The 26,149-nt window shown below is 38.1% G+C and overlaps 1 protein-coding gene across 1 annotated transcript in view; it reads right to left on the bottom strand.

Moving 5' to 3' along the window:
* The window catches only part of STAB2 (stabilin 2), a 202,031-nt gene that overhangs the window by 120,059 nt on the left and 55,823 nt on the right, over positions 1-26,149 (bottom strand). The window contains exons 4-12 of the mRNA XM_051962503.1: positions 22,708-22,793; positions 20,216-20,285; positions 18,931-19,026; positions 17,185-17,310; positions 16,777-16,973; positions 12,762-12,895; positions 4,554-4,687; positions 2,406-2,488; positions 963-1,112 (exon numbers count right to left, since the gene is read on the bottom strand). Coding sequence (XP_051818463.1) covers positions 963-1,112; positions 2,406-2,488; positions 4,554-4,687; positions 12,762-12,895; positions 16,777-16,973; positions 17,185-17,310; positions 18,931-19,026; positions 20,216-20,285; positions 22,708-22,793 — 1,076 coding nt within the window. The remainder of the gene's footprint in view (positions 1-962; positions 1,113-2,405; positions 2,489-4,553; positions 4,688-12,761; positions 12,896-16,776; positions 16,974-17,184; positions 17,311-18,930; positions 19,027-20,215; positions 20,286-22,707; positions 22,794-26,149) is intronic.

Genomic DNA, 26,149 nt, shown 5'->3' with positions numbered 1-26,149 from the left:
ATGTCAGTTACATTAATATTGTTTTAGATGTATACCTACATATTGTAAATGTGCACGTATATATATGAAGATATGTGTATATATAGATATATGCTCTATATACATATATAATCACACATACATGTATACATATGTATGCGTATATATCCATACTTAATTGTAACCTGCTTAGGAGAGGTGAGGGGGGAATGAAGGGGAAAAAAGAATAAAGTAAAAAGTGAGAACAAAAGAATAACTTACAAGGAAGCAAAAAAAAAAGCGATGGATAATCATGAATATAATCTCTTTTATTATTGTTATATGCTTTCTTGAAATAGAAATTTATTGTTACATATTTTGAATCCTCCCAGTTGTTCTGCTGGGCACATGAAAATGTTTGTTTTGTTTTATTTTTAAATTTTTTCTTTTCTGTCTTTCTTTTTCTATATTTTTTCTTATTTTGAATCATTTTAAATTAATATTTTTAAAAATAAAAAACAAATTATGAAGTGAAATGGTAGATTGAGAGAAAGCTATTTGAGAATTATTCTCTTTATCCTTTTCCCAGGCCTCTATCTGATTTAGGGTTAGAAAGTCCTCTTTTACTTCTGCCAGTTCTTGATTGTCAATCATTATCTATAATTACTTGCATAATTACAACCATTAACTCTAATTACTTAAGGAACTTCTGCTGAAGAAAGCATAAGGCTGTGTGGATCAGATGCATTATGCGTTCCCTCAGCCCCACCAAGATCCTCTGGGTCTCCCATGCAAGTATTTAAAAAACAATTCTGGGAGTCCACTGGGAAGTCAGGATCTCACATTTCCATTCCTTTTCTTTTCACCACAGAAATGGCTGCCAAAAAAACCTTTTAGGTCTTAAATACTTAAGTATTTTGTCCTATGAACAAAAATAAAGGACTTTAAGTCTGAGTTATAATGTGATACTTAAAACGATCCAGGACAAAGCTAAGCTCTCTTACCTTGTCTCCATTGAATATTTCCCCTGACTTCCCAGTCAAGGTGTAAAAGGTGTCTGTGCCGTTCAACCCTTCCATGTCTACCTGGCCAGCGATGATGTGGAGTTTCACAAAGTATTGAACCTTCTCTTTATCCATCAAAAGCTCCTTGACCTAAGAAAAGTAAAGAGCTGTTTCCCATTTTTTTGATCGCCAAACTCTTCACATTGCACATGGGCAGAGCCAGGAAATACCAATGGATATTTGTATTTGTACAATTCATTCAGCCAACAATCATTTATTAAATACTATGTACATGTTAGGCACTTCACTGGGAGCAGGGAAGACATGGTGAAAGAGAGAAAGATGAATATAAAATGAGGGGTTTTGTTTTTAAGATGTGTAATTCTGTGGAGGAAGAAATGGCTCTGGCTTCATAAACTACTTTGCACAGTGTTTGGCACTCAGCAGGCGTTTGTTTTCCTCCTTTCCTCTCCCCCCCCAACCGGTGGGAATATTTAGCCATTTTGTTTATGAGTTCACATCCCAGATCTCACAATTTACAATATTATTTTACTTCCTGGTGGCCATCATCTCACCAATTGCCTCACCACTTGAACAGAGATAGTTCCTTGGAATTTTCATCTCTGAAGCATCCATTCTAGTGCCCTGCTATCTTGATTGGTGAATATCTTATAGCCCACTCTACCAGCTATTTATGATGCCCTTATCTCCCATCCCCTCTCCTTTTCTTCCCTGAATCTGTAATTAAACCAACAGTGTCATTGTTTCCCGAAAAGGTATGCCATTCTGGCTCCCTTCATTGTACCTGTAAACTCCCAAACTTCAATGTCCTTAGCCACCATTCCCTATATTCATTGCCTTTTCCATCAGTAAGTTTCTTGAAGATAAGAACAGCCCATAATTTTATATTAGTATTTCCAATTGCTTATCACACAGTGCTTGGCAAGCAGGGATGCTTAATGAATGTTTTCTTATTCATTCCTCCCTGTTCAATCCAAGTCTATATCACTGGGTCTTAATTCTTTCATCACTCTAATGAAAGAGTTGGATTAGGTGAGCCCTTAGCTCCTTTTCAGCTTGAGCTCTGTAATTCTATGATTTTATATCCATTTATCATTTATGTACATAAATCACATAAACATCTGTAGGACTTTGAACTCAATTGAGGTCTCACCAATCATCACACAAATCCCTCTGGCCAAAATGAATGTCAGAATGAGATATGGCCCATGGGCCCTTGAATAAGGAATGGTTTTGCCATCACCAAAACCAGCTTCAGTAGCACCATGGCCATTATCACTACTACCACCCAGTATTGTCCCATTATCATTACCATGATGATGTCTGCTGCTGAGCACTTTGGGAGATAGCTACGGTATTCTTTGGTTAACCAGACTTTCTCTCTCTTCCCTCCCATGTAGATTTACACCCACAGCTACTTACATTTGTTCCTTTTAACCCCTTGTTTGTTGGAACTAGTACAGTGAAGGGTCCCAGGTTGCTGAGAGGCCAAGCATAGGCTTTATCTTGGGAGAGAAAAATGGGATAAGACAAAACACATTATGTAAAAATGATGGTGACTATCAATGAATCATTTTTCCCTTGAGGATAGATGGTTTCGGCATATGGAATAATGGGTCTCAGTATTCTTTGGGCATTTTGGCTGGAGTGCCAAGTCTGCCAAAAGAAAAACCAGTGCAGAAGGACAAGTAATCATCTTTGTGTTCCAGGAGAAGCTTAAAAGGCAGCCTTAACTCCAGCAATATGCCAAAGCCATGATGGAACTTGTGGATATTCTCTCATCCTGGTATACCAAGCTAATTCATGAGAGGAGGCAATGTAGTTCATGCTGCCTGGCACATAGTAGGTGCTTAACAAATGTTTGTGACTGATTGGCACAATAGAAAGGGAAAAGAATTTGGATCTAGATGGGTTGGATTTGAATCTTGGTCGTCACTTGCTCTCTATACTTTCTCGGGTAAGTAATTTGCCTCATGTGAGTCTTGGTTCTCCATTTTTGCATTTGTACAGTTCATTCAGTCAACAATCATTTATTAAATACTATGTATGTATTAGAAGGCATGAGGAAAGAGAGATGAAGATAAAAACAAGAGTTTCTGTCTTTAAGGAGAGTGATTCTGTGGAAGACTAATGCCTTAGTTGGCACCTAAATAAAAGCTTGTACAACTGACCATGAAGTTTCTTCTTGTTCTATATTTCTATACTCTATATGTGGAACATATACATATATATGTATACACACAATCTATATGTGGAATGATATCCCTATTATTATCATTGATTTTTTAAAGCTGGAAGCCTTATTGGAGGTCATAGGATAATAGAGTTTGAGCTAGAGGAATTTTGGAGGTCATCAAATCCAGCCTCTTTCATTTTACAGTTGAAGAAATTGAGGCAGACAAAGGTTACACAACTAGTAAATAACTGTCACTGGATTTGAACTGAGGTCTTTCTGACAAATTGAGGGCTCAGTTTCCTCATCTGTCAGGTAAAGGCATTGAACTTGGGATCCTTTAAGTCATTAAAGGGATCCTTTAAACTCAAAATCTCTAATGCTATGACTCGTGATCCTCATCAGGGGAATTTTGTGGAGTTCTGAATAGCAAAGGTCTTGAAAGTGGCCTTGACTGTCTCTAGGGAATAACTCAGTGCATCCATGAATGAAGTAGAGTCTGATACACTCTTATGTTTATAGTCTTAAAGACAACTAGTAAATATCAACGAACCAAGTTGATGTGAGTCTGCTAAATAGCTGATTTCACTGGCTTCTTGATCTGCTTTATTCCCAGGAGAACATTTTGGGGAACTGGTAGATTTGAGGTATGACCGTATTTAAAGTTGGCATTTACACAAGATTCAAAAGTTTGTAAAGAGCTTGACAAAGAACATACCTAACCCTCCCAATAACCTTTTGAGGTAGATATTATCCTTGCTTTAGAGATGGGGAAACTGAGGACCAGAGGGTATAAGGGATTTGCCCAAGGTCACACAGTATCAGAAAGAGCATTTGAACCAAGTCTATATTCTATTCTAGTAGTCATTATTCCATACCATGGTGCCCGTGATACCCAGTAGTAGGATCGTATATTTAGGAAGGTTTCATATAAACCTTGTTGTCTTCAGATTCCAGGGGATCCACCTGCCCTTTCTTATCTGCCCACATATAAGAATTTATGTCAGACTGCATGTAACTTCTTCCCTTCATTGAGGATCGATGGTCCAAACCTGCTAATTTATGTCAAGCCTAGAATACTCTATAGATTTACTCTCTAATGCCTTCATTGTCTTCCTTCTCAGGTGGCCCGATCCCTTCCTTTAGATGCTCATCAAAGCCACCTTGTTTAGAACCTGCTTTCTTCCCTCCCAAAGGTACAGAACTCACGCTTTATTATAGAATAAGTGATTCTCTAGCCACAATTTTTTTTTTTTTTTTACTTCTGCCATATTTTTCTTCTTCTTGTCTCAACCTGGCTTGAATCTAGGCTAAAACCTGACTTTGTGGCTCCCCAGGGTCTAGTGCAACTCAATGGGTTGACCTCTCTGGAGGAATATGCATACTTAACTGCATACCCAGGAGTGAAATGAAGGAGGTAAGTTTTCCTTGCCACTGTCCTCTGGGTTCCGTGTTGAGGTTTTGCAGCCGTTCCATAATGTTCCCGTAGCACATGGATCCATCCCCCACATAACCTTTCTGGCAAGTACACCTGTGCAGAAAGGGAAGATGGGAGAGAATGATAGAATCTCAGAGGCAGAAGGGAGACAGACCTCATCTGGTCCAACCCACAAGTGACCAGGCATCTCCTTTATGACTTCTCTGATAAAGGCTTATCTACCCAGCTTTTTCCTGAAGGCTTATAGTGAAAGGAAATCTGTTACATAGTTCTAGCCCAGCCCATTCCACTTTTGGACATCTGATTTTTTTTTTTTTTCCTGATGTTCAATCTAAATCTGTCTCTGGACATCATACTCAGGGTACTGCCCTCTGGGGCCAAGTACAACAAGCCTAATCTCTTGGCCATTTGATGTCATTAAAATACCTAAAGATACCTATCATGCTTTGGAGTTTTCTCTTCTCTAAACCAAAGCTTCTTAAACTGTGAGTTCGAACCCCATATGGGATCACCCAATAATGTGGGGGTTGAAAAAAATTTGGCAACAGAAAAAGGTTTCTAAATGCTCTACATATATTTTGCCAAGATTTAATTCTTTATGTAAAATAAACAAGCACAGCCATCTCATTAGTATGCAAACTTGCTTTTATCTTTAATAAATGGTAAAATTATATATATATATACCAAAGAATTCTTTTAAAATAAATTTCTTTATGACTAATTATCAGTAAATGTTTAATTTATATAGTTATTTTATACACCTATATATAGGGTCACATAAAAGTTTCTTTGGAGAAAAGGAGTCACAAGAAGAAAAAGACTAAGCATTCTTAATTTCTTTAATTGATCTTTATATGGCATATTTCCTAGGACCATGAAAAGGCAGTATGGTGTAATCACAAGGGTGGTGAACTTGGAGGAAAGAAGATCTGAGTTCCAATCCCATCTTGGTTATTTCATATCTCTAGGATCTTTGCCAAGAAAATGCCAAGTGGGTTCATGATGAGAGTGGAATGACTAAACAGTAGCAACAATCTTTCTGGGCTTTAGTTTCCTTCTCTATAAAACGAGGGGATTGGATTAGATGTCTCTAAAGTCCTTTCCAGTTCTAAATCTATGATCATATATCATGAGTCCACATCATCAACCACAATGCATAGAATATAGTAGGTACTTAATAAATGCTTATGGTCAACCAGAACTGAGAATTGTTAGAGCCTAATTGTTTCATCAATCCTTAGTAAAAATGGTGAAAATTCAGCTTACAGGAAGGAAAGGGGAAAAGGCCAGGATGAAACAAACAAAGTGCTTAACCTCAAAGATAGCAGCACTCATCCATATATATTTTCTCCCTGTATTAGAATATAAGGTCCCCGAGGGTAGGGATTGTCTTGCTTTTAGGAACTATTTATTTCTGCTTGTATTTACATTCTTACCTCTTAGTACCTAGTCTGAAATACAGTAAGCACTTAATAAATGCTTTTGACTTCAGAAGGAAGCAGAGAAAGGGGAAGGGCTTAGTGATAGAGAAAGCAGGTACTATAACAACAGATTCTTGAGCTGGGCAAACACATGGTGCTCATGACCCTTGACACAGGCTGGTGGAGGATCATGAGGCAAAGGGAAAGTGAGCCAGAGAAAACAGCTTCCTGTGTGAGAGCCCTGGGAAAAAGCCGATTGCCCAATCTTTGTGACAGTTTTGTTTTCTAGGGCAAAGGATAACTTTTGTTTCAAAAGTTTTCTCTTCCTTATGCTATCTAATAATGGCAAACAATTTAGGAAAAGTGTTATCATTTCTAAAATGAGCGGATGGGCCTAGAAAATCTATACAGCTACTTCTAGCTCTAACATTCTTGTGTTCTCTGACTCAAAGAGGAACCTAGAAACTGAATGATGTTCTATGGGATTTTTTTTTCTTTTTCCTTCCATGGGAAGTAGATCATAGCATCAAGTAATTTCTGGATGATATAATTTTAAATGTTTTATTTAGAAACTTTTTCTTAGTGTCCTCACTGGTCAGGATCATGAGATAGAGAATTAGCTCTGATATCAGAAGACCTAGATTCAAATGCCATACTCCAACTTACCACTTGTGTGAATTTGAATAAATCTCAGTTTCCCCAAAGTAAAGTGAGGGGGTAGTGGACTAGAAAGCTTCAGAGATACTTTCATCATTACATTGACTATCCTATAATATCCATGTCCGTTTTGAGTGGTTTTTTTTTATATCTCCCCAAAGAATGGTTATCTGTATACTTCTGCACTTCTCTACAATTTAGTTTTTGGCAAAGAGCAGATGGCCTCTGAAATCCATTCCAGCTCTTTGCCCCTAATGATTTTTCTAGGCCTAGTTTCCCAATCTATAAGTAAGGTCCCTCTGAGGTCTTTCAGTTCTAATATACTATAATTCCTTGATTTCCTCTGTCATTTAGACATATACCTGGGCAATACAAAAAGTATATCCCTGGAACATAAATTAACAGGCTTAGAATCAGAAAAGGTGTCTTTAGAAAAGAACATCAATAGCATAGTAAACAGTATATAGAAGAAAAAAAAGCAATTCAGATGGGGTCAGAAACACTGGTGCTATAGTCAGAAATGTCACATTCAAGGCTTACCATTGGCAAGATGACTTGCGTCATCTTGATTAAATTACATGGTCTCAATTCTCTCATCCATAAGTGAATGTCTTAAATGAGATGATTCAGGAGGGTCATTGTGGCAGTATCTTTATGATCTCATGACCATGACATGTGAAGGTTGGCTAAAAAATGGTGGATGTTTTGGCCAGAGGAGGGTTAGACCCAGTTTTTGGAGGGCTGTCATGAGGCTGAGAGTAAACCTATTTCACTTGCCTTAAGACAGAAATAGGAATAGAGATGGAGATGGGAAGTAGAAAGACATTGGCTTTATGAAAAGAATAACTTACTATCAACTGGAACAGTCTACAAATGAAATGGGCCATTCTGAGAGCTCAAGTTGTTTCCCCATCGTTCAAAGAGAGGTCGGATGACCTCTTGGTCAAGGTGAGACTTGTTCAAGTACAGACTTGCCCTAGATGATCTCTGAAATCCTGTCCAACTATGACAATCTGTGAAAAGACCCTTTGTAATGATTGATCGTAACTACTGTGCTACTCAATGTGATGATGGCAGTAATGTGCAACCTGAGAAGCATAGGACTCTCAAATTCTTAGAAGTTACTCACTGCTTAGTCCTTAGAGGCAGTAGAGAAGCACTGGATTTGGAATCAGGCAGACTTCAATCAAAAAGCACATATACAGTGACTGCTATATGCTAGGTACTGTGGATACAAATTATTATGGTTATTCAATCATTTTTACTTGTGACCCCATTTGGGGTTTTCTTGGCAAAGATACTTGAGTGGTTTGCTATGTCCTTCTCCAGCTCAATTTACAGCTGAAGAAACTAAGGCAAACAGAATTAATTGAACTAGTAAATGCCTAGGGCCAGAGTTGACCTCAGGAAGATGAGCCTTCCTGATTCCAGGCCTGGTGTTCTAGCTGCCCTGGGAATACAAATAGGAAAAATAAAACAATTTCTATTTGCAAAGGACTTTTTAAATCACTGTACCAACACTTAATAGCTACGTGGCTGTGGGCAAATAAGGCCTCAGTAAATCTCAATTTCATTATCTATAAAATGGGAATGATAATACCATCTAAGTTTATTATTAAGGTCATCACTTCCATTTGAGAAGTTAATAAAAAAAAATGACTACCTAGACTCTAAATCTCTCTCCTATCTGTTTTGCCTTTAGCAAAATTGTAAAGAAGGTGATGTTAATCTTTGGAGTCCCTACTCTCTTTAATCTGGGCTTTTTATTTTTCCCAGTGGTTTTTATTCTTTATCCTCTCATCCCTACTAAAATCTGTTTTCTGGAGAGGATTTCAAGATTATTAACACTAAGGAGTTAGTGACAGCCTCTTATAATTGTTTATATTTAAACAAACATCAAAGCTTTAATTAAATGATTGAAGCTCTAATGATTTCTTGGACACCAAGTGACATGGGGAGGCATTGTGAAAGCAGGCCTTTTTTTTTTGGATGTATTGGAATTATGTACCATATAAGTGACCCTTTACCTCTTTCATTTAAAAAAAATCATTAAAAGATTATCATCATTTTTATTGCATTGGTATAATCTAATCATTACCAATCAATATTTCACCAATGATTTAGATCTGATCTTTTTTTGTGAAGCATTACTATCTAATTGTAAAACAGTTTTAGTTATCCCAGTTTACCATGGTGCTGCCCATTTTCCCTTCAATCTTGCCTTCATTCCCCCATTAAAATTTTGCTTTTGATTTAAACAATATTTCCAGAAAGCTTCTGTTAAAATACAAAATGCTACCTGACAGGGGAAATATTTTAATGCACTACCATCAATGATCACGTTAGCATAATATGATATGAACAGATTAGTTGGTAATACATACATTGTGATGATGCAGGATGGGGAAAAGCAAACTCTTGAAGGCTGCCCAAGGAGAACAACTGCAGTGGGGGATTCTGAAAACTTGCAGAAATCATGGGATTGCTGAGTAAGTGGACACCAAGCAAGGGCAGAGAGGAGTATGGCAAAAAACCAATGAAGACAATGGAAGACTAACTCTGAATTCTTTATTCGCCCTAGTTGTTCTGATCACCGGGCTATCATATAAAGCTTTCCCTTTCAATATTCATCCATCATCTATGGATGTATCCATGGATCCATTATATATCCATTTACCAATGTATCCATTATGTATCCATCTATCCATGTATCCATCACTTATCCATGTATCCATTATCTATCCATGTATCCACCATCTATCCATCTATCCATGTATCCACCATGTATCCATCTATCTATCCATCTTCCTATCTTCTTTCTTTTTCTTTCTTTCTATCTGTGTGTGTCTCTGTGTCTGCCTCTCTGGGTGTGTCTCTCTCTGAGTGTTTCTCTGTATGTCTCTCTGTGTCTTTGTGTGTGTGTACTTCTGTGGGTGCATGTGTGTCCCTGTGTGTCTTTCTGTCTCTCTGTGTGTCTTTCTGTCTCTCTTTTTCTTTTTGCACACAGTAAGCATTTACATTCATGCTCTATTTCCAGGAAGTCCAACTGATGTTTATATGCTCTCCCTGGTCTTGTTTTGTACTGCAGACATCTAATATTTCACTAATAAGGAAACAACTATATACATTGCAGAGTTCAGGCCTGTAATCTTCCCTTACACATGTTTCCTCAGTGGCAGCTGCTTCCTCCTCCTGCCATTCCATTGAACCCACATGGGCAGCATGAGCCAATATTCCAGAATGTCCCAGTACTCAGGGTAAACGATTCTACTGTTGATCGGCTAGCTGGTAAATTTACTTAATCCGCAGATTTATTAGGTAAAAAGGCACTGGGGGTAAGAGGCAGCAGCTATGACTAGAAAGGTGAGGAGCTGAAATTATGATACAAGGGAATCTAATGAAAGAAGTATTGATCAAAGAACTAGAATTGTAAAAAATCCCAGTAGCAATATCCCTTTTTTTAAAACAAATAAGGAAACTGAGGCTGTGGCAAGTGAAATGGCTTACTTGGTCATTGGTTCATAGATTTAAAAGGACAATCCATCTTGATTTTACAGATGAGGAAAATGAGAGTCTCAAAGATTAAGTGATTTGGCCATAACTGCACAGCAGGCATTACAGGAGATAGACAGTTATGTCTGGAGACAGGAAGTTCAAAACCAGACTCAGATATTAACTAGCTCTGAGACACTGGATAAATAATGTAATATTTGTCTGCCTCAATTTTCCCATCTGTAAAATGAGGGGAATAATAGCACCTACCTCCCTGGGTTGTTATGAAAGTCAAATTAGGTAATTGTAAAGTACTGAGCATAGTGCCTGACATATAATAAGGGATATGTCAATATTAGTTATTGTTACCATAAAATTATAGATTTAAACTTGAAGGAGATTGTAAAGGTTGGGATAATCTGAGGCACAAGGATATTTTGTAACTTTTCCAGTCACGTAGGTGCTTACATAGCCACCAGGTGGTGCAATAGGGCAGCTACATGGCTCACAGGATAGAACACCAGCCCTAGAGTCAAAAGGACCTGCGTTCAAATCCAGCCCAAGACACTTAAACATTTCCTAGCTGTGTGACTGTGGACAAGTCACTTAAAATTAACAAATCAAAATAAAAAAAAAAAAGCTGCTATGTGGCAGAACCAAGATTTTAGCTTAGGTTCCTTAATTCTAGAGCTAGCAGAACAGCAATACCAATTAATCAACAAGCATTTATTAAACACCTACTATGAGCTAAATACTGGGGACACAAATATAAATATACAGTAGAGCATTAGAGTTGGAAGTCAGATACTTCAGGATACTTTCTTTTTTAGATGTCAAATGGACATCATAATACTTGGGTTATCTGTCTGTCTCAGAGGTTTGTTATGAAGCTCAGGGGAGATCCTAGAAACTTTTAAAACACTATAGAAATGCCAGGAGAGAAGGCTGGGATGGGGGGAAGGGTAGGGGTAGGAGGGAGGAATTTTCCTAAAGTGTTGGAGGTATTTTCATGATCAGAAGGACTAGACTTGCTTTCCTTGGTTGCAGGGAGATAAAAGCTTGAATTTTTAAAATTATAACACGTATATTTATGTGTTAACATGTTGACTTCCTCCCTCGCTCATTAGAATATAGGCTCTTTGAAGGATTTTTTTTTTTTTTTAGCATCCTCAATGTCTAGACATAGTGCTCTGAAATGGGACATAAATATAACAAATGTTTAATGAATGTTTGTTGGATTAAACTGAATTCATCTTGATAGGGAGCAGAGGAGCCCAGCGGATGGAGGCACTTTGGGGTTGGGCTTGATTCAATGGGAAACTTCCTGCTTATGACTGCTCTCCCGAAAGGGGGGGGGGGACTCCTTTAGTGAGAGGCTTCTTAACTGGGAGTCTGCCAGCTGTGACAGAAAAGCCACTTTTCCGTTGTATAGCAAAAGGGATTCTGGGTTAGGGAGAGGCTATGTGGTGTGGAGTCTGAGGGCCTTTTAAATGAGTCACAGATACAGACCAAGAGAAATGGAAAGAGACAGACACAGACCAAGAAACATATACATAGAGAGACAGATGCACACATACGTGACACACACACACACAGACCAAGAGAGACATAGATACATACATATACATAGAAGGAGACTGACACAGAGACCAAAATAGATACACAGCCCAAGATACACACACAGACCCCAAGAGAGACAGACACATATACACAGAGATAGACACACAAAGACCAAATTAGACACAGACTGAGATACACACAAGAGAGACATATGTACACAGAGATAGACACACAAAGACTAAAATAGATACAGACTGAGACATACACCCAAGAGAGACACACGTACATAGAGATAGACACACATACACAGAAACAGACTGACACAGAGACCAAAATAGATACACAGCTTGAGATATACACACACACACACACACACACACGAGAGAGAGAGATAAACACACATACATAGACACACAAAGACCAAGATACACACACAGAGACATACATACACACACATGTAATACTCCAAGAGGAATAGTCAAGCAGCCATACACAAAGATACACAGATAGACCAAGAGACATATGCAAAGAAACAGAGATGTAAGTAAGCCACGAGAGATAGGGACTGAGAGACACTCCATGATATAATTGATGTGGGGCTACACCTGAGCTCAGAAAGATCTGGGTTCAAATCCTGATTCAGATCTTGGATGAGCCACTCAATTTCTTTGGCCTGTACATCTATGCTCTTGTTTTAAGCTGATGAGATAGAATTTCTGATTTCAAGGAATTTCTGTTCCATGATCAGCTTTGTACAATGCTGATGACTTTTCTTCCTTGCCTATGGGAGGCAGAGCTGTGACCCGGACAGAGAGGGAGTGCTGAGGTCAGGGAGCCTAAGAGAAGTTTAATGAACCTCTGATTGACGCTGACAATCTCCAAGACTGTTGCAGAAAAAGTGTTGAATTTTTCATTAGTGTCAGGGAAGTTCCTTACCTGGGAGTTACTTATACCCCTGAAATCATGGGTTCTCTGTGTGTGTTCCAGAATTACCATGATCTGATAAGAAGAAGCTGGGGAGCTTTATGGAGACTTACTCTGTCTGGCCAGGCGCCTTCATGGTGCAGTTGGCATTTTTGTGACATGGATTGCTGGATTCACAGAGGTCCGTCATGCTGCAGCCCAGGCCCGGGGCAAAATTCTGGTAGTGCTCCTTACATTCACAATGGGACTTGAATAGAAAGTCGTAGGAGAAAAAAAAAAGAATCTGGTGAAATATTTGAAACTGAGGGGTGTCTCTTTTTCACAAAGAACATACCTGGTTTATCTGGTTCTTCTTAGCTGCCTCTGAGTCTCCAGCTATCTTCAAAGTTTATTTTAAAATCCCCTTAGTCTGTAATGAAACTTTCTTGATCTTACAAAAATATTGGCATTTGTATAGCACCTACTATGTGCCAGGCTTCATGCTAAATGCCTTCTAAATATTATCTCAAGTGCTGGTATCCTTCTCACAAAATTAGTTATTTTGTGCATATGTACTATTTCTCCCTATGAATGTAAGCTTCCTGAGGGCAAAAAGTGGTTCCTTCCTTCTTTCCTCTCTTTCTTCCTTCCCTCCTTCTCTTCCTTCCTTTCCTTCCTTTCCTTTCTTCCTTCCTTCCTTCCTTTCTTCCTTTCCATTTTCGTCTTTCCTTCCTTTCTTTTTTCTTCCTTCTTTTCCTTTTTCTTCCTTCCTTCCTTTCCTTTTTCTTCCTTCCTTCCTTTCTTTTTTCTTCCTTCCTTCCTTTCCTTTTTCCTTCTCCTCCCTTCCTCCTTTTTTCCCTGCCCTCTCTCTCCCTCCCTCCTTTTCTCTCTCTCTGTCCCTGCCTATCCTGCCTCTGCCTCTGTGTGTATCTCTGCACATGTCTGTCTGTCTGTCTCTTTTAAATCCCTAGTACAGTGCCTTGCATGTTTTAGAAATGTAATGAACACTTTAAAATTAATATTACTCTATCACCATGAAAGAAACTAAGGTATCACAAAATTACCTAATTTCAGGCTTGGAAGATAAATAGCATGGAATAATATATGGTAGGCTGGTCTTAAATGTAAGAAGAACTGGTTCAAGTCCCAGATCTGACAAAGATTTGTTGTGTGACCTTGGGCAAGTCACTTGACCTCAATGTTCTATTCAACTCTCCAATACTCTAAATTGAAGAGATGGGAATGACTTGTATTGGTAAAGACATTTCCTCACCTGGGAGTTCTCTATACCAGTGAAATCTCAGGTTCAGTACTATTCCAATCTCAGGGTTCAGAGGGACCTCAGTAGCTATCTAGACCAATCTGTACTAAAAAAGAAAGCTTCAGTCCAAAATAAAATCCCCTTTACGAATGATCCTATAAACCCTTGTTGAAAGACAAAGAGGAAGGACTCTCTACTTCCTAAGGCAACCAGTACTACCTTGAGCAACTATTTTTATTTGTTTTTCCTAAATTTGGCTCTTTGCAACTGCCACTAATTGTGACTTGTTCCACATTTTGGGGCCAAGCCAAACATAGCTAATCCTTCTTCCTCAAGATGATCCCTTAAAACTATCTTTGCATGTTGAGGGAGGAAAGCTATTAAGGAAAAAAATATTGTTTTAAGAACAACTTTGAGCAAATTATTTTTTTCTATTATAAATACTCAAATTAACTATAAAGAACATATGAAGAAAGATGCTATTTGCATCCAAAGAAAGAACAGATAAATAAAAGTATGTATTGAAAAAATTTTACAAATATATACATATTTGTGTCTAATAGCAGACTAAGGGTAGTCTGGGGAATGAGGGTGGGAAGGAAAAAAAAGAAATTTGCATGATAACTTTATTATATATTTAAAAGGAATAGTAACTTGTGCATAGTATATTTATAATTTCATGTAACATCTTTTTTTATTGTACTGTGTTATGAAAATGCTTTTTTATTCCATAAACTAAAAAGAAAATTTTAAAAAGAAAAAGAAAAGATGATTCTCCAAATACTCAAAGACAGTTCTCTCATGGAGAGTTATTGGTAGGCTTCTTCCCACCCCTCCATCAGAATAGAAATCCATTGGTTTTTTTGCTTCTGTTTTTAAAAGCTCCTGTTTTTTTAGTGCTTAGTGATATAGTTTTTTGGCTTTGCTCATCCTGGTATTTACTTTTGAGTCCAACCAGTTAAGCAGAGAGCGAGACTGAGGAAAAGAAAAATTCTGCGAGACTGAGGTAGAAAATGTTTCCCTCAGCAATCAAGTGATTGTTTGCTTCTGTATGAAGAATGAATTTTGTGGCAGGGATGAATTTGATTTTAGAAGCTTGCTCCTCCTTGGGACTTCTCCCTAAGTTCTCTTCCTCATCTGTATATATTGTTATGCCTTCTAGTATTAGCAAGGGAGCTTGGTACAATGGAATGAGTGAGGGATTTGGAAGCTAGGTTCCAAATCTATCTCTGAGATTCACTGAAGAAATTCTCCTCCTCCCTAAATACACAAAAGGGAACAGAAGGAAAATGAAAGGAATTTCTGCGGGAAATGGATAATGGAATATTATTGTTTTATAAGAAATGATGAGCAGGCTAATTTCAGAAAAGCCTAGGAAAATTTACATGAAGTGAGACTAGGGGAAGTGAACAGAATCAAATAAACATTGTTCACAGTAATAACAAGATTATTCGATGACCAACTCTGATGGACTTGACTCTTTTCAACAATAAGGTGATTCAGGCCAGTTCCAATAGACTTGGTATGGAAATAGCCATCTACATCTAGAAAGAAAACAATGGAGACAGTGTGTGGATCAAAGTATAACATTTTCACCTTTTTTAATTGTTGTTTGTTTGCTTGGTTTTTTCCTTTTTTTTTCTCATGGTTTTTTTTTTCCCCTTTTGATACGATTTTTCTTGCTTAGCATGACAAATATGGAAACATATTTAGAAGAATTGTACATGTTTAATCTATATCAGATTGCTTGCTATCTTGGGGGTGAGGATGGGTAGGAGAAAAGGAGAAAAATTTGGAACACAAAGTTACGCAAAGGTGAATGTTGAAAACTATCTTTGCATGTATTTAGGAAAATAAAATACTATTAAAATAAATTTTTAAAAAGTGATGTGATATGATTTTGGGGTCCCATGATTTTAGGAGGGTTTCTGTTAAGTCAGTAATCCTAAATCTTCTGGCTTTTGAGTCTGCCTCAGGAAATTCCCATACCTAATCTGTCCGATTCTGAATAGACCACTTTTTAGTTAGATAGTTTCTGGCCTTAGGACAGTCCCACAGAGCAAACTCCTGAGACAATAGTGAAGAGACCATTCCTCAGTTCAACACTGACTGTCAGATAGATAATCTGTTGGTCAGTGATAATCAAATTCTGGAGACCACTCCTCTGGGCCACATCAATGATAGAAAGCTGGATCAAGGAGTCTTCTTTCTCATAGGACTTTGTTCATTTCTTTTGGAACTTAGCCCACTTTTAATGGCATTGCAATTACAATAAACTTTGTCCCTTGACAAGGAAATGTGCTCAATCCTGCAAATTCTTTCAAGACACCTTATGACACTGGTCTGTGACTCCAAACTTTGGGGTCTCCTTCCTAGCCTCAACAAAAGGAATTTCTGGCAAGCAGGAACGTTTTGAAAGTTACATAGTGAATCTATTATAAACTTAAGCAAAACATCAGGTTTTACAAAATAGAGATCTGTAATCTCTCGTACATTCCTCTTTTGCTCTTCTGCTTTGGGTATGAAAATGTTCATTTTACTTAATGTTTAGTTTTAGAATAAAAAAGTTTAGAATAAAGTTTAGTTTTAAGTTTAAAATAAAAAAAATTAAAGATGCATTCTTGTCTGATTTTCCACCCTGAAATGAAATCTACCTTTGACATTTATTGTTTTATCTCTGGATCTGTGTCATTACATACAAAATTAGCTCTAAATCTATGATACTATAAATAGCTAAAATGAGGCAACTGGCATTTTGGTATCCGAGATCCTTTCCAGCTTTGACATTCTATGAGTCTATAAATAGACATTTTCCTCATTCCCAGAATTTTGCCATGTGGGGCCAGCCCCGTCCAAACAATCATTCCTTCCGTGTATCATCTGCTCACCTGCCCGGGGCCATCATACTGGCATACTGTGGACTGAGTCGGACAGCCTCCAAAGTCTTCTTGGCAAGGGTCAACAGGTACACACACTCGACCATCCCCTTTGTAACCTTCTCGGCAGGTGCATTGATGCCGATTTGGTCCCAGATAAGTGCAATGAGCGTTCTCGTCACAGACCTTTTGCTCACATGGGTTGATAGCTTGACAGGAAAGAACAAAACAAATGACAGATTGATGAGGTCCGGATATGAGCCAATAAATATGAATTATGAAGAATGGTGGATGAACATCGGTAGATTGATTCATAAGTCATGTCTCTTGGTAAATAGCTTTTCCAGGAAAGCTGAAAATACATCTCTGTCCTCTTGTCATATGTCCATCAACTCCACAGGATCTCTTAGCATCACTTACGCTCACAATGCCGGCCATCTCCTTTGTAATTGGGGACGCATTTGCATTCCAATATGGACTCATCTATGCTGGAAGTAGAACATCTGGAATTTTCTGGGCATAACAAAGCTTCACAATCAGGGATTGCTAAAATAAATGAATAATAAAGACAGATTGGTCAAAGGCCTTAGGATGAGGGATTTAGAACTAGAAAGCAACCTCAGATCTCCCCTAGCAAGACCTTATCTGAAGAATTCCCTCCAAGATGTACATAAGGGATGGATATGGCTATTTCTAGCCTCTCTCTGAAATTTATGAGGGGATATAATAGAAACATTTGGGGATCAACAGTCTGAGAAATTGGGTTCAAATCCTAACAATGATTGTGGGACTTTAGGTAAGTCATTTAACCTCAGGTTTTTCATCTATAAAATGAAAACTTGGATGAGATAGCTTCTAAAGTCCCCTCCACCTCTTCATCTATGATCCTACATAATTATTTCTCTGGATAAGACCTCTCTATTCCCTTTTTTAAAAAATAAAGTTTTTTATTTTCAAAACATGTATGGATAATTTTTCAACATTGACCTTTGCATATCCTTGTGTTTCACATTTGCTCCTTCTTCCCCCAACCTCTTCCCCTAGATGGCAAACAATCCAGTATGTGTTAAACATGTTAAAATATATGTTAAATCCAATACGTATAAACATATTTATACAATTCTCTTGCTACACAAGAGAAATCAGATCAAAAAAAGGAAGTAAATGAGTAAGAAAACAAAATGCAAGAGAACAACTAAGACCTCTATTCCTCAGACAACTCCTTAGGACTTAAGAGGTAGAGCTGCAAGGGACTTCAGAGATCATTGCTCAAACTCCTCATTTTCCAATTGAAGAAATGGAGGCCAAGAGAGGTCAAGGGGCATCCAGTAAATTCGATGGTCAGAAGATCAGAATTTTGAACCTATCTCTATCACTTAGTATGTGGTCATGGACAAATCATTTCCTCTTGATTTCCTCTTCTGTTAAATGGGAATAATACTAACACTACTATATCTAGCCACAGAATTGTTGCAAGGAAAGCGGTTTATAAATTATATAACCCTATCGAAATGTGAGTTGTTACTATAGGAAAACCAAAATCTATAAAAATAAAATGATTTCTACAAAGTCACTCATCTAATGACACATGTAGGGTGAATCACTTTGCTTTTTAATAATAATAACATTTATATAGCTCTTACTAGGATCGAGTGAGCAAATCATTTTACCAATATTATCTCATTTGATCTTCCTAATCATCTTATAAGGTAGGGCATTTTATTATACCATTTTACAGATGAGGCAAACAGAGGTTAAAACTTGCCCAGGTCACACAGCTAGTAAGTGTCTGAGGCTGGATTTGAACTAAGGTCTTTATGACCCAGGGGTTTATTCTTTGCCCTCTTCCCCTACCTACTACTTCTGGGGTACATAGCCTTGAAGGTTCTTTTTGGTTCCATGATCCTATAACTTATGGTCCTTTTCTTGCTCAGCTGCCCTTGCAAAGGGGAGACCTAGAGAAGGAACTCTTACATCCCAATGGTAAGCTCTCTTCCCAAGATTCCTAACCTGCCCCAAGGTTCCTAAAAGCTTATAGGTCTTTTAGAGCAGGGATCATGATTAATCCTTGGAAGCAGCCCCCATTATTCCCAGCTCCTGGCTGCACTGGACACCCCGGTGGATTTGAGCTGGCAGAAGCATGAAGGAGGTTATGTCTATACTCACGCTCATCACAGTTGGGGCCTGAATAGGCAGAATAGCACAAGCACGCTCCATCCCCGTCTACTCCATTGTTGCACATGCCATGGACACAACTGCAAACTGAAGAGAGAAGCAAACGTCACATATCTATGGCCCTTCTCAACAAGTGTCTTTCCTCCCACCAGACAGTCTTGTGAAGCAAGTAGAGAATCTGTTCTTATCCTAGGACCTTTGTAGGGCACATGAGTTTGTGCTAAAAGGGGCCTCAGAGGCCATCTGGTGCAGCCCCTTTTACAAATGAGGAAACTGAGGCACAAAGAACATCACTGACTTGTCCAAAGTGACATAGGTAATAAGTATCACAGTAGAGATCATAAGGATCAAGGGCTACAGCCGAAAGGAAGGTCTTCTTCATTCAGAAGGTCGTCTTCTATTCCAACTCCCCCCATCCTTACCTAATGTCACACAATCATTGTTAGAATTTGAACCCCAGTTCTCTAATTCTTGACTCCAAAACTTTTCTATTAAGGAATATTAAGGCTATTCCTTAATAAGCTGAGGCTCAGGTAGCTTGTGAACTGCCCAAGGTCACACAAAACATCATTAATCTAGAGGTATAAGGGACATTTACTCCAATCCCTTAAGAGATAAAGAAAGGAGTATATAGAAGTTAAGTCATTTGTACAACATAGCACTAGAAAAAATCTTTTGGGGCTGTTCTTCCCTGCTTATTAGCAAATTAGACTGTGATTTTTGGACACATTGCTCACAACAGTTCTCGTTTAGTCTTTTTTTGGGTGGTAAAGAAAACATTGTGGTTGTTATTGTTCAATTGTTTCAGTTATATCTGACTGTGATCTCATTTTTTGGGCAACGATACTAGAGTGGTTTGCCATTTCTTTCTCCAGCCATTTTGTAGATGAGAAAACTGAGGCACACAAGATTGAATAGCTTGCCCAGGGTCACACAGTTGATAAGTATCTGAGGTTGCAGTTCTCATTCCAGAGTTGGTACTCTATCCATTGTACCACTTAACTGCTCAAATATTGTAGGTACTGCTCCCTCTTGGGGTAGAGAAATAATCAGACTGTAGAATATATTCAATAGAGAGCTAGACTTTGGGTCAGGAACTCCCGAGTTTGAATATTGCCTCATATCTCTTTGCTAAAACTTGATGTGGCTTGTTTTTTGATTCATCCTTTTAAAGGATGTTCCTTATCAAATAAATATCCCTTCAATAGCTAATATTTATGTAATGCCTTAAAATTGGCAGTTCTTTGCAGACATTATTTCGTTTGATTGGGCAAACCTGAAGTACAGTTAGGTCCAAATAAGTTTTCTTCGGCACAGGTTTCACAAGCTGTTCCACCGTATCCTTCCTGTGGAACAGAACCAAACACGTCATTAGACTAAAGAGTACCCATAATGCACTCTGAATATGCTCTTCCTATACCCTGTGTCTTCTCACTGATTAGACAGAATAAAGGTATGGGAATCAGTGATCTTTGACCTCTGTACATTTGCACACCTTGACTCCAGGATCTTGCACTAACTCCATCACCATCTCAGTGTGTTGATGATATTTTTTCTTTCTTCAAGTCCTATTCAGTCAACCCCTCCACCATGAAGCCTTTTCTAATATCTCCCATCCCAGTGGAAAGTTTCACTCTCCTACCTCAAATTTTCTTTTGTCTGGATTCCTCCTTTGCCTCATGATATTCTATAATATATTCTATTATATAACATATTATAGATAATATATCTATAATATATTCATAGAGCCAACATGGTGGAATGGGTAGAAGATGGAACTGGAATCAGAGTGAGTCCTGCGTTCAAGTCCCATCTGTGACGAACATGGGCTGTCTAATGTTGGCTATTCCTTAAAAGCAAATCACTCTGGCTCTGAATGGCCAAGAAAAGGTCCTATGCCAAACTGAATTGGTTTTTGTTTTGACTCCAATTGGCTCAGAGTAAACAGAAATAGCATTTGTTTTTTTGACCGGAAACCATGAGGATCTTCTCCCAGATTGATTCCTTTTGATTTATTTGTTTGTTAACTAGATCAAAAAAGCTATTCTTTGCCTCATTTCTTTCTTCTCTAGCCTTAATCACAGAGTGAGTGGCTACTTCTGCATGCAGGGCCATTTCCAGTCATCCTGATCTGTATCTTGCCTTTGGACCTAGATGGTTCCAGGGGAGAAACAGCCTAGTGACCTTGCACAACCCTCCCTCACTCAATTCACTTGTCTGATGTCATGGTTGTCTTTAGGAATGAAGGACAACAACAAGCAATGTCTCCATGTTCTAGACACTTGGCCAAGAATCTAAGAACTGGTGGGGGGAATTTCTCACTAGGGAGTTTCCTCTACCCAGGAAATCACAGATCTAATCTCCCTCCCTATGTGCTATCTAGGACCATAGCTTTAGAGCTAGGAGGGACTCAGAAGTCATAAGGTCCAAACTCCTTGTTTTACTGACGAGGAAACAAACTGAGAATGCTAAATTGTGTAACTTTCGCAAGGTCTTACAACTAGTAAGAGTCTGAGATTACGTTCACAGGATCCAGATTTAAAGCCAGAAAGCCATTGAGTCCTCATCTTACTCTGAGAACTAGGAGCCACAGAAATAAAGTGATTTACCTAGGGTCACATAGCTTGTAAGCAGCTGAGGTGGGATTTGAATCCAGGTCTTCCTGAATCCTAGTCTACTGTTCTATCTAATACTGTATTGCCTTGTAAATAATTAGACTGAGAACAGGGCATCATTGTATATTGCTGCTTCCTAGTGCCTAGCACATTAATAGGTATTTAATACATTTATTTATTAATAATATATTATTAATATATTTATTAATTAAGAATTATTATTACTATATTCCAGGTACTATAATGTGCTGGGAATAGGATGAAAGAAGAAAGGTAGTCCTTGTTCTCAAGGAGTTCACAACAACCTTCCAAGCTTGTTGTGAAGCTCAAATAAGAAGTCATGGAATTTAGAATCCATCTATCTGTCTATTTATCCATCCATCTATCCTATCTGTCTGTCTATCCATCATGTGTCTGTTTGTCCACCTGTCTATCTACTTATCTATTTATCTATTCATCAATCTAGGTATCCTGTCTGTCTGTCTATCCATCCACCTATCTTGTCTGTCTGTCTATCTATCCATCCATTCATCTATCCTCTAACTACCCATCCATCTATCATCTATCCTGTATGTCTGTCTATCTATTCATCTAATTGTCAATCTGTCCATCTAATTATCTATCTGTCCATTTAATTATCTATCCATCCATGCATCCACCCATCCATCTATTCAACCATTTGTCTATTGGAGCTCATTTAATCCAATTAAATCATTTTATAGGATAGGAAACTGAGGCCCAGAGAGGAGAGGCAATTTTATAGGTCATAGAATTATAAAATAAAAGACCTAGAGCTACAATGATCTCAGAACCCATCTAATTTTTTTATGAGTGACTTGTGCAAGGTCACAGAGGTAGTTAGTGGCCTAGCCAGGATTTGAATCTACTTCTTCCAAAACTCTCAAATAGCACTATAATATAATTATTATATAACATTTATTATATGTAATATAATATATAATAATTATTGTAACATATGATTATTATATTATAACTAAGATGATAAGGGGATGGATAGACTCTCTGACCTGCACTGAATTGAAGAGCTGTTTATGATGATGGGGGTAAAAAGTCATTGAAATATTAAGAAATGGGGCATTTCTAGTGACTAAGGTTAGACTGTGAAATTTGGAGAATTCATCCTTGAACTTACCAAACAAATGCAACTTCCATTTCCTTCAATGCCATCAGAACAACGCCCTCTGCCACTGCAAGGGGACTTCTCTCCTCCAGGACATTCTGAAGGAAACAATGGAAAAGTCAAGGCTGAAAATAACACCAATAAACAATAACAATGATAATTAAGGCCATGTTCATAGAAACCATCCATTTTTTGATGGATGTCTGGATGAAGGGAATGTCTAGATCTGTCCCCAACCACAGAAGCACAATAGGCAAATGTCATCATTCTTCATTTGCACAAGATATGGCATTGTCATCTCTGGAACGGAGGCAAAAGAGGAAGAGATGTGTTCCAATGCAATGGGCTTCTGACTCTGGTCTCTAGGTCTCAAATCTCATCTTTGAAATTCACAATGTCATTGGGAAAATCATTGCAACCCTCAGAGCCTCAGTTTCTTAATTTGTAGAATGATGATATAGTTGCAGGGGATGACTCCCTGTGGTTCTTTCCAGTTTTAGCTCTATCACTGGCCAGCTGAGCCTCTGGAGGGCAGGGTCTATCTTTTACTTTCCTTTATACTTAGCACACTACCTGTCACATAGCTTTTGTTCTTCTTGTATTGTTTCAGTTGTGCTCAACTCTACATGACTCCATTTGGGGTTTTCTTGGCAAAGATACTGGAGTGGTTTGCCACTTCCTTCTCCAACTAATTTTTCAGATGAGGAAACTGAGGCAAACAAGGTCAAATGACTTTCCCAGGGTCATGTAACTAGGAAGTATCTGAAGCTGGATTTCAACTCATGAAGATGATCAGTCTTCTTGGTTCTAAGCCCAGTGCACCTACCCATCAGGGTTGTTATGAGAATAAGATGAGGACACATATAAAACATTTTATAATTCTTAAAGTGCTATATAAATGCTTAAAAGAAAATTTAATGGGATTTATGCCCAGTAATATCATATAGAAAACAGAACTTATTTGGCAGAGCTGCTATGAAGATCAAATGAGATTTAAGTAGAGTACTTTATAACCTTAAAGTGCCATGTAAGTGCTAGTGAATAATTATAATTTACTCAAGAGAAGCATATTATAGGAGAGAAGATAGACTCAAAGAGTGACAGAGCTGAAACTAATATTAGAGTTCCTCCATCTAATTCCAGCCTCTTACCCTTATCTCATGTACAAATCCCCTCCAAACTTTTTCACAGGTATTAGTTAAAACCATAGAGATCATCTTTCTCATTTTCACAGTTAAGGTAATGGAAGTTTAGAGAAGTTAAGGGATTTGCCCATGGCCATGTAGACAATCAGAACTTGAGGTGGGATCTGAATCCAGCACCTCCCGGCTCCAAGTTTGGTGTCCCCATTCATTTATCCATATATGTTGAATTTCCATTGGCATTTCACATTTGTGTGGTGAATAAGGTCTAATGATCTTTGAAAACTCATTTGAAAATTCATTTCCACACTGCTTCAAGTTACTTTTTCCACCCCTCAAAGCTGGAAAAAAAGTCAAAGCCATACCTATCATGCTAGCTAAAGCAATTTCCTCTGTTCTTTTCCTCATGCCCTCATTTAACAAAATGTTCAGAGCTGCAATTTTCAGAATTCTCATTTGCTGTAGCTATCATTGGACATAGCCTTCCCCATTCCCATGACAAATTTCTGGGGGCCATTGTGTACTAAAAATAGCTGATAAAGCTATTTTGAGTCACAGTGGTTCCATTTGCCCCGAGTTATCATCAGGACCCCACATGGCCTCCTGTTTGGCTATTTTTCTCAATGAAGAGGTCAAGCCATTATCAGCTAGTCAGCAAAGAAGCATATTGTTCTAGAGCTTTAGGGAGGAAGATAATGAGTTTCCTTTTGGCATGAGACTAGGACCCTCCTAGGAATCTAGATTAAAAAAATAAGAATACCAATTAATTGTCAGCAGCTGGGGGTGAAACCGCGCTAGTTGGATTTTGAGATAATAGGAATGTTTTCTGGGTTTTCCTATTTACATCCCAGGTTAGAATCGTGTATCCTGATGGGAAATAAGCAAGCACAGTGACCTTGGCAATGCCAGGGACACTAAGTCAAGGCTCTTCAATAGACATCTTATCAATCCTCCCATTTGTATTACTGAGATGGGAGCTGGGAGTTCTGGAAGAGACTTCAGGGGCCATCCCCAACTCCCACATTTTATAGACAAGGAAACTGAGGCCTACAGAATGATTTGCTTGAGCTCTTACATAAATAGTGGCAAAGCATGCCTGAGGGGAAAAAATCATTTACAATATACGTGACAAATTGCTATCTACCTATTGCTCAAAGAACTTGGATGAAAGGTAGACAATTATTTGTAGTTTTAGATACAGAGGACCTATATTCAAATTCTGCTTTTGCCACTTAATTGCTTGTGTGTAAACCTGAGCAGGTTATTTAACCTCTCTTGACTTTTTTATGTGATGACACCCTTTGGCAGTGTGGTGAAACCAAAGATCCTTTCTCAGAAAATTTTTAAATGCAAAAGAAAAAAAAAGAATTTGATTGAATTTTATAGGAAATATATTGAACTAGTTATCAATATATATTTTGCTGAGGCAATTGGGGTTAAGTGACTTGCCCAGGGTCACATAGTTAGGAAGTGTTCAGTATCTGAGATCACATTTGAATTCGGGTCCTTCTGACTTCAGGGCTGATGCACTATCCACTGTGCCACCTAGCTGGCCCCTTATCAAAATATTTTCAAAAATCCACCTTAGGTTAATAACTTTTACTCTGTGCCTCAGTTTCTTAGTCTGTGAAATAAAAGATTAGATTTGTATTACTGAGATGGGAGCTGGGAGTTCTGGAAGAGACTTCAGTTCTAGAATTATGATCCTATGAAGTGATGATCTAGAAAGTCAACACTTCTCTTTGGATCCCAATTTCTTCCTTTCAAGAATGAAGGATTACATTAAAGTTCCTTCTTATTCTTAGAAAGCAATTCTCTCCGTAATTGCCTATTAGAGTCTCTTTCCTCAAAGCCGAGTCAACCTACCCTATACAAAACCTTTCTTCATCTACTTAGCTGTTAATAGTCCCTCCCCTATTACAATGCATCTCCCTTAAATACATTTTGTATTTAGGTTCATACATTATTTTCCCTAGTCTATGGAGTCCAGAGATCTGAGTTCAAATTTACACCCTGATCTTTACTTCCTGTATAATTTCTGGCAAGGAACTTAATGCCTTTGAACCTAAGCTTCTTCATCTATAAAAGGAGATACTTTCCAATTCTAGATCCTGAGTCCTGTGGACATGTAACCCCACCCTTCCACTTCATTCACTTCTATAACTTAATTAAATCTAATAATTTTATTTAAAATAGCTAGTAAGTGCTTAGTTAATTCTTGGTTGCTCATGTGGGATATGATCCAAGAGATGAAAGAATTTTACTTCTGAATTCCTGAATGAGGATGGATACTTATTCTTGCTTTTGTTCTT

This window comes from Antechinus flavipes, chromosome 5 (genome assembly GCF_016432865.1).
Source record: "Antechinus flavipes isolate AdamAnt ecotype Samford, QLD, Australia chromosome 5, AdamAnt_v2, whole genome shotgun sequence".
Classification (NCBI taxonomy): Eukaryota; Metazoa; Chordata; class Mammalia; order Dasyuromorphia; family Dasyuridae; genus Antechinus; species Antechinus flavipes.
Note: the sequence above shows the minus strand (reverse complement) of the source record. Positions and strands in the feature narration are given on the sequence as shown.